Source organism: Myotis myotis, unplaced genomic scaffold (genome assembly GCF_014108235.1).
Source record: "Myotis myotis isolate mMyoMyo1 unplaced genomic scaffold, mMyoMyo1.p scaffold_m19_p_19, whole genome shotgun sequence".
In the NCBI taxonomy this organism is placed as follows: domain Eukaryota; kingdom Metazoa; phylum Chordata; class Mammalia; order Chiroptera; family Vespertilionidae; genus Myotis; species Myotis myotis.
In genome coordinates, this window is record NW_023416323.1 from 6,368,978 (window position 1) to 6,378,269 (window position 9,292).

At 44.5% G+C, this 9,292-nt stretch overlaps 1 protein-coding gene across 1 annotated transcript in view; it reads left to right on the top strand.

Annotated features, from left to right (window-relative positions):
• The window catches only part of LOC118674514 (Fc fragment of IgG binding protein), a 44,794-nt gene extending 38,810 nt beyond the window's left edge, over positions 1-5,984 (top strand). Inside the window, exons 18-20 of the mRNA XM_036346402.1 lie at positions 1,551-1,934; positions 5,428-5,705; positions 5,828-5,984. Of these exons, the coding sequence (XP_036202295.1) occupies positions 1,551-1,934; positions 5,428-5,705; positions 5,828-5,837 (672 nt within the window). The 3' untranslated portion in view covers positions 5,838-5,984. The remainder of the gene's footprint in view (positions 1-1,550; positions 1,935-5,427; positions 5,706-5,827) is intronic.
• The last annotated feature ends 3,308 nt before the right edge of the window (positions 5,985-9,292 follow it).

Consider the following 9,292-nt stretch of genomic DNA (forward strand, 5'->3'; position numbering starts at 1 on the left):
TAGGCTGGGTTAGGTACCTCTGGACTCCCACAGCCCCCTGTCTTTTTCCGTCCCACTCTGCCAGTGCTGAAGGGTTTTTTGGATTTGTGCATCTGGGGTGGAGATACAAATGTGGGAGTCATCAGTTTAGAGATGGTATTTATTTGTTTCATTTCATTCCTTGATTTTAAAGTTTTCGAACTTTTGTTTTTAAAGACTTCAAACTAAAGAAAACTTGCAAGAATAGTACAAAGAACTCAACTGTTGCCCTTTTGCCATGTATGCTTTATCATCCTCTCTATATAAATATATATACATTTTTTGAACCATTGAGAATATGTTACAGACACAGTGCCCCTTTACCTGTAAGTGCTTTAGCATGGGTTTTCTAAGAATAAGGAAATTTGTTTAATGCCACCACAGTACAATTCAAAATCAGGCAATTAACACTAATTCAATACTATTATATAATCTGATGACATAATTCTAATTTCACCACTTGTCCCCATAATGTCCTTTATAACAATCACCCACCCCCAGGATCAGGTCCAATTAAGGAGCAGACACTACTTTTAGTTTTCATGAGATTTAAAAAAATAATTATCTTATTGTTGAAAGTATTACAGGTGTCCCCCTTTTTTCCCCATGGACCCTCTCTTCCACCACCTCCCAGGCCTTCACCACACTATTGTCTGTGTCCATGGGTTATGCATATGCATATGAATTCTTTGGTTAATCTCTCCCCACCTGAGATTCGTCAGTCTATTCCATGTTTCTATGTCCCTGGATCTATTTTGTTTATCAGTTTATTTGTTGAGATCATCAGATAGTAAATAAGATAGAAAGGAAAAAAAAGATCTAAGGACTGAACCTTGGGCAAGGAAGCATTAAGGATTTGGGAGGAACTTGAAAATGGGTGAAGAAAGAGCAGTTGGTTACGTAGGGAAAAAACACACAGGAGAAAGTAGTTTCCTGGAACTGGATTTCCAGGGCCCTATGTTCTGGACTGTGGGTGCCAGGACTCTGAGATGTTTCCTGCTCACCCCTACCTGTGTCTGTTAGCTTTTGCTAGGTTACAAACTACCCCAGAACTTAGTGCCTTAAAATTGCTATTTATTTAGTTCACATTTCTGCAACCCTGCAGTTTGGGCTATGCTCACCTGGATGGTTCTGTTGTCCTCTAGGCTCACTCATGTAACTCTAGTCCCCCAGTGAGTTAGCTTGGAGCTAGCTTAGAGCATCGTCAGTGGGGATTGTTGTCTCTCTTGCACAGGGTCTCTTGTCCTCTGGCAGACCCAGGCTTGTTTTCATGGTGGCTGGGAAGGAGAGTGGGGGAGAAGCTGTAATGTCTTGAGGTCTTGGCATGAAACTGACACAGCACTGTTTCTGCTGCATTGTGAAAACCAAAGCATAGTCTTAAAGCCAACCTGGATCGTGGGGAAGGGGAAATAAACTACATTTCTTAGTGGGAGTTGTTGCAAAGTGATCTGCATGCATCCAGAAGGTTGAAGGATTGTGGTCATTGTTGCAATCGACCACACCACGGTAACCTGGCCCCTCTCTGTGCACAGGTGAACTCCTCCCTGCTGAGCCCAGACTGCAGTGAGCGCTGTTCCTGTTCCTCAAGCACTGGCCTGACATGCCAGGCAACTGGCTGCCCTCTGGGTCGCGTATGCGAGGTCGAAGCTGGGTCCCGGGACTGCTGGGTCCCCCCTGGTCTCTGTTCCCTCTTTATGGGCACCAATCTCACCACCTTTGATGGAGCCCACAGTACTGTCAGAATCCCTGGCATCTACGAGCTCTCTTCCCGCTGCCCAGGAATACAGAAGACCATCCCCTGGTTCCGTGTGCTCGCTGATGTGCACTCTTGCCATGACAAAGTTGAAGCTGTGGGTCAGGTTCACATCTTCTTCCAGGATGGGCTGGTGACTGTGACCCCAAACAAGGGCGTGTGGGTAAGCCTTGGCACGAGGGCGTGTCTCCCTTGGGCTTTGTCTTCCTGTTGCGGTGTCCCTCCCTCCATTCCTGGCTGCCTGTCTATCTTGCTCTCTGTTTTCTTTATCTAGATCTCTACAGTTTGGTCTCTGGATTTGGTCTAACCAACTGAGCTACCTGGCCAGGGACATTTACTTGTTTTGATGTTAGTTTTGACTCTTGGTTGCAAATGACAGAAAACCAAATTCAAATTCCCTTGAGCAAAGTGAATTCATTGGCCCGCATGATTAGAAAATCCAGGGAGAGAGCCTCAGGAGAGGCTGGGTCCAGGTGCCCTGGCAGTATTGTCTGGATGTGTACCTTCATCTTTTAGACTTGCTGTTTTCCAAATCATCTTCATTTTCTGTGACTCCTTACAATATCCCCATGACACAGGAACTGTTACTATCCTCACTTATACTTTCATGTATAATGAGGGAAACTAGAGCCCAAAAAGGCAAAGTCATTTACTCAAGTCACTCAGAGAATGCCTGGGAGACCCAGGCTTGAACCCACCAGCACCCATGCTCTTAACCACTTTGATGGGAACAGGGCGCTGGTGGTAAGTGTGTAGATGCAAGGAACCAAGATGGATTCCAACTACAGTGCTCAGTGGGAATTTCCACTGACACTGTCAATCACAGGCCACGTGATCCTTCTGCTTTCTCTTAGGGACCCCTCAGGCCCATTGTTTGCATCAAGAGTCCGTTCCAGCCCCACGTGCCCCCTCCATTCTGCCCCTTGACTTCCTGTCACCTACAACTGCCTTTTATTTGCTAAACCCATGGATCTCACCACCCCAATTCCAGATTTCTGAGAGAGAGAGAATCTGTTTGGCTTAACAGGACTAATGCTGACTCATAGTCTCCTCATTTATCGTTCATATATGATAGCGCCCATGACCCAAGCATAGATGTCGGGTTGCACTAACATTCCCAGATGAGCACATCTCTGTTTCCACGACCTGTCTATTGATTGCAGAGACATCCACTGGTGTCTTCTAGGTCCAGTCAGGAGATAAAGCCCAGGCTCCACACACTCCTCCCCCAGTGGATGGTTTACATCCTTCCACCAAAGCACGATGGTCCGAGACTCAGCCTGGTGGAAGTAGGGGGGCTGGAGTTCTCTCTTAAAAAAAAAAAAAATATATATATATATATATATATATATATATATATATATGTGTGTGTGTGTGTGTGTGTTTATTTACTCCTCAACTGAGGATATTTTTCCATTGATTTTTAGAGAGAGTGGAAGAGAGAGGTATATCGATGTGAGAAAAACACATTAATTGGTTGCCTGCTGCAAGAGTCCTGACCAGGGCCCGGGCCGGGGAGGAACCTGCAACTGAGGTACATGTCCTTGACCGGAATTGAACCCGGGACCCTTCGGTCTGCAGGCTGACACTCTATCCACTGAGCTAAACTGGCTAGGACTAAATATATTTTTATTGATTTCAGGGAGCAAGGGAGAGGGAGAGAGAGATAGAAACATCAATGATGAAAGAGAATCATTGATTGGCTGCTTCCTGCAACCAAGGGTTAGAGCCCACGACCTGGGCTTGTGCCCTGACCAAGAATCAAACCGTGACCCCCTGGTTCATATGTTGACACTCAACCACGGAGCCACACTGGCCAGGCAGGAGTTCTCTCATTAGTGTACTCTGGACCAATCAGTCCTTTTCTCTGGCCATCTGCTGGATTCATAATTCAGGTTAACGGACACCTCCCCTTTCAAGAAATGATTCTCTACACAGCCAATAGATCCATTCTAAAATTATAAAATGGATCGGGTCATTCTGCTCTTTAGAACTTGCAGTGGCTTTCCCAGAACAGCGTTCCAAACTCAAGCCACCTCCCTTCCATGCCCTACAAGTCCTTGAGAGAACAACTCCTTCTGGCCTCTCCGCCTCATTCCCTGCCTCGTTATGCTAATAACAGGCCAAACGGCCTGTATGTATTTGTACAGAAAGCCAAGCTTGTTCCCACCTCGGGCCTTCTCATTTGCTGTTCCCACTGCAGCAGTGCTCTTCTCCCAGAGACTCTAAGAGTTGGCTCCTGCTCGTCCTTCAGGTCTGAGTTCCAGCATTGCTCCTACAGGGAGATCTTTCCTGAATACCTGCAGACACTCTCACTCTTCATCCCAGTCTCAATGCTATTACTCTCTTTTATTCCCTTCAAGGCTCTTATCACTATCTGGTTATCCATTATTTCTTTGTTTGTGTTGCTGCATTCCTTCATCACTAGATATGATCCTTAGATGGGCAGGAGTCCTGTCCATCTTGGTCATTACTTTGTCGCCAGTACCCACATCAGGGCCTGGACCCTAGGGGGTGCCCAGGAAAAGTTTGGTTTTCTGACTACATTCATCCCTGTTCCCTCTGCATCAGTCCATGTGCTGGGTAACACAGATGGCTCAGACCCAGTCCTTATACTTTTAAAGCTTGAAGCCTGGTTAAACTTTGCATTCACCTCTCTAGCTCTCCTTCGCTGCATCCATCCCTTCTTCTTCTCTCCCTCCTTCTAGCCATCTCTTCTCCCACCTCTTTCCATTTTTCAACTCTCTCTCTCTTCTTCCCTTCCTCCCTCCCCTCCCCTCCTCTCCTCTCCTCTCCCCTCCCCTCCCTTCCCCTCCCCTCTCTCCCTCCCTCCTTCCCTCCCTCCCTTCTTTCCTTCCTTCCTTCCTTCCTTCCTTCCTTCCTTCCTTCCTTCCTTCCATCTGTCTATTCCTTCATCCATTCATCTATCCATCTTTTCAGATCCATCTACCTATCTTTTCTATCTGTCTACATCTCTCTTCAATCATCTGGCAGAGGAAGACTCAAGATACTAAAACATTTAGAAAAAAAGAACTTTCTTTCAAACAAAGTTCTCTAGAGAGTCTAACTTTAGAAGGATTAATTCATCAATGAAAACAGACAACAGTTATATAAAGGAAAAAAACTCATAAGATTACCAGGTTAACTGAGTCTACAGCCTGTGATAGAGAAACAGTAATTTTCTATGCGATCATTATGCTTGCTAGGGCATTACTTGGCTTCAGACATCAGCATTGAAACAAATAAGGGGTGAAGTTACTTTTGTTAGGGAACCACTAACTTACAGGACATGCTCAAGGGTTCTTTTATTTTGAAAACTAGAACTATGTACACAGGATGACACTGGGGTTTGATTGGTTGTTGGTCTATCTGGTACAAAGTAACCCCTTGTATATATGCTTATTGATCTGTTGATCCATCTCTGCATTCATCCTCTCTCTTATCTTCTCTCCGTCCATCCAAATCTCCAACTAAATTATGTGTCCATCTCTCCATCCTTTCAGGTCTTCATCTGTTTCAGCATCTGCTTCTCTGCTTTTGCTCCTTGAGCTTGTTATCTTGCTTGGGGTCTTCATCCCAGTAACATCCCAGCTCTTCTGTGGCTCTAGCCTAACTTCTGTGTCTCCCCCCCGCCCCCCCCCCCAAAAAAAACACAGGTGAATGGTCTCCGAGTCCGAGTAGATCTCCCAGCTGAAGTGTTAACATCTGTGTCTGTGAATCGGAATCCGGATGGCTCCATGCTAGTCCAGCAGAAGGCAGGGGTCCGGGTACAGCTGGGCACCAATGGGCAGCTGACTGTGATGGTCAGCCGTGACCATGCTGGGATGCTGTGTGGTGCCTGTGGAAACTTTGACGGGGACCAGACCAATGATGGGCATAACTCCCAGGGAAATACAACAGTGGAGCACTGGAGAGCACCGGACTTCTCCCCATGGTGAGTTTGTAGCATGGAAGCCAGTTTACTTGGGGCCAGGGCACCTCGATCCTCATGGGAAGGAAGCAGTTGGGTGGGTGCTCAGTCTGTAAGAGCAAGTGCTAAGTGTCTGTCTCTTGCAGTCGTGACTGACCAGTTATCCACTGGAAATGAGGACTTCAGGACCTGATCCCTCTGGAGGCTGCAATAATTCAAGGATGCACTGTATCACTGTGTATTCCCTCTCTGCTGAGCCACTGAGGCTGATTGTGAGAGCATTGAATAAATATCTTAAGCTAAGCTGCATGCCTATGTGTCTTTTTAACTATATACATGTATATTTTGTTGATTTCAGGGAGGAAGGGAGGGTGAGAGAGAAATATCAATGATGAGAATCATCAGTCAGCTGCCTCCTGCACACCCCCCATTAGGGCTTGAGCCCACAACCCAGGCATGTGCCCATAACCTCCTGGTTCATAGGTAGATGCTCAACCACTGAGCCACACTGGATGGGCACCCATGTGTTTTATTCCTGACTTCCTGCCTGCATAGTAGGGTCAGATGCTTGGGGAATCTGGCGCATGATGAATATTTATTGGTGGGTGAAAGGATGGATGGATGGATGGATGGATGGATGGATGGATGGATGGATGGGTGACGACATAGGTGGGTGGATTGGGAGAGGGATGGATGAGGGAGTGAGGAGATGGGGAAATGTACTAGAAGAATGGGTAGATAAAAAGATGAATGATTGGATGGAGGGAAGGAGTAGAAAATGGAATAGGTCTAGCTTTACCATTTTTTTAAAATATATTTTTATTGATTTCAGAGAGGGAGAGAGAGAAACATCAATGAGGAGAATCATTGATAGGCTGCCTCCTGCACACCCCACAATGGGGATCGAGCCTTGCAACTTGGGCATGTGCCCTGACCAGGAATCGAACCAGGACCACTTGGTTCATAGGTCGACCCTCAACCACCGAGCCATGCCAGCCTGGCAGCTTTATCATTTCTAACCCTAGCAAGTTAATTTCTCTGTCACTTCGTTTCCTCATGTGTCTTAGTCCATTCAGGCTGCTGTAACAAAATACCATACAATAGGGGAGGGGGTTATAAACAAATTTATTTCAGGCTCTGGAGGCTGAAAAGTCCAAGATCAAGGCACCAGCAGAGTCAGTTCTGGTGAAAGCCTTCCTGTTTCATAGATGGCTGTCTTCTTGTGTGTGCTCACATGGCAGAAGGACAAGGGTATTATCTGGGGCCTCTTATAAAGGCACTAATGTCATTCATAAAGGTGCCACGCTAATTGTAATTGGACAATCAGTGGGTCCGTGTTGCCTGTCACTACTTGAGCCAATTAAGCAGAGACAGGGTTGAATCATATGTGAGTGTTTATTCCAATACTGCCGGCAGTATGGGAGAGCAGCAGGTCACCCATAAAAATCTGCTCTGCAGCCCCCCGATAAGCCAGCTGTTTATATAGGGTAAGACAAAGATTACACGGGGAAGTAGGGATTACAGGCATGAGGAAGTAGGAGACTGGGGTGAGGGGGACTCCATCGTTTGGGCAACAAGGTTGTTAATCTTTCCATGATAATAGGCAGTTCTTGAATGGAATGGTTTCAAGGTTGATTCCCAGGTCCGAGGCTGGCTCCCAGGCCCTGGGGGCATACAACTCCCAGCCAGGTCAGAATGTCCAGTAATGTTGGTTACTTTAACCAACACAAGGCAATTATGGTTAACAGAACATAATTAATATTTCCCACAACCATAGCTAGTCCCCAATATTCTATTTTTGCCCCTAACATAATGACCCAATCCTCTCCCAAAGGCCTCACTTCCAAATACCATCTCATTGGGGATTAGGTTCCAACATAAGAATTTTGAATTGTTCCCAGTGGGTATTGTTTCTGTGTCCTCTCAGTGGACAGAAGTAGGAAATACATACACACATAAATACAAGCCCAGGAGTTCTTGCTATACCTCCAGTTCCAGTCCAATACCGTAGCATTTTAACCTTCCCAATTTCATATCTGTATCTCCTACAACAGTGAGAAACGTGGCTCTCAACATATTTCATCTTTTACTCAATCCTCCAATATACAGAGACTATTTCAGAACTGCTACTCCATGCCACTGTAAAAAACAAGCCTGTTAGGTAGAGTTCTGTATTTGTTTGTAATTCTTTTCATCTTTAGACTAAGGGTATATATATCAAAGTTCTGTGTTAAAAAGTTACTTGAGTTAGTACTTTTTCCCCTTCAATATGGTTTGTTATTTGTTTGGAATATAATTTGGTAATTTATAAACAGAGCTATTTTATTCAATATTTTTTGTTTTAACCTTTATGAAAATATGTAACTAAATTTTTTTAAAAAAGAATTTTGAGGGGACAGAAACTGTCAGTCAATAGCATTATATTTAAAGTAGTATTTATCATCCAGAGTTGGAATGAGGATTTAATGTGTTTACCCAGTCCACAAGGAAAAAATTGAAGTCTCTCTTCCTTCCCAAACGTGTCCCCACCTTCCCCATGGATAACCTTCCCCACCTCAGTGAGTAGCACAACTCAGTCTGGCAGCCAGAAAATGGGAACTTATTCTTGCTTTCTCCCTTCCCTTTGCTCTCCACTCAGTTCATCAACATATCCACTTAGATTATATCAAAACATACCTGAAATCTGCCAGCCTTTTTTTTGTTGTTGTTTTAAATATATTTTTATTGATTTCAGAGAGGAAGGGAGAGGGAGAGGGAGAGAAACATCAATGAAAGAGAATCATCGATTAGCTGCCCCCTGAACGCCCCCTACTGGGTATCAAGCCCACCACCCGGGCATGTGCTCTTGACCATAATCGAACCTGGGACCCTTCAGTCCGCAGGCCACACTCTAGCCACTGAGCCAAACCAGCTAGGGTTGCCTGCCTTTCTTATCATGCCCACTGTCACCACCTGGTGCACTTGGAGGAAATATTTACAACATACCTAATAAAGGATTAATATCTACAATATGCAAATTAATAAGAAAAAAGACAGTGATTGAGTATATGAACAAGCAAGTGACAGAAAAAGAAACCTAAATATGTTGAATGCATTTAAAATATCAGGTTATTCTGAGCTTCACAATAATCCTACAAAATGAGTACAGATATAAAGAAATAGGCTTAGTGAGGTTAAATAACTTGCCCCAGGGCAAACAGTTGATAATGATGGAGCCTGGATTTAGTGTGTCACCAATGCCAGTCCTTTCCACTGGCTCTTGCTGTTGAGTCTCGCCTAGATTCAATTTCCTTTCAAGAAAAAAAAATTAAGAGGTCCTAAAAATGAAGAAGAATAAGCAGCAATCCAATAGAAAAGTGGGCAAAGATCTGAACAGTTCATAGAAAAAGAAATACAAATGCTCCTTAAAGATTAAAAAATGCATGTTTCTGTCCATAGTAAGAGAAATGCAAATTAAATGACCCAAAGACACCACCTCTCACCTCTCAGATAGGCAAAAATACAAAAACTCAACATTATATTTACTGAGAAACATATGAGGAAAGGAATACTATCATGTTACCAATAGAAATAATGCAGCAAAATGTGGCAGTATCTAGCAAAATGACAAA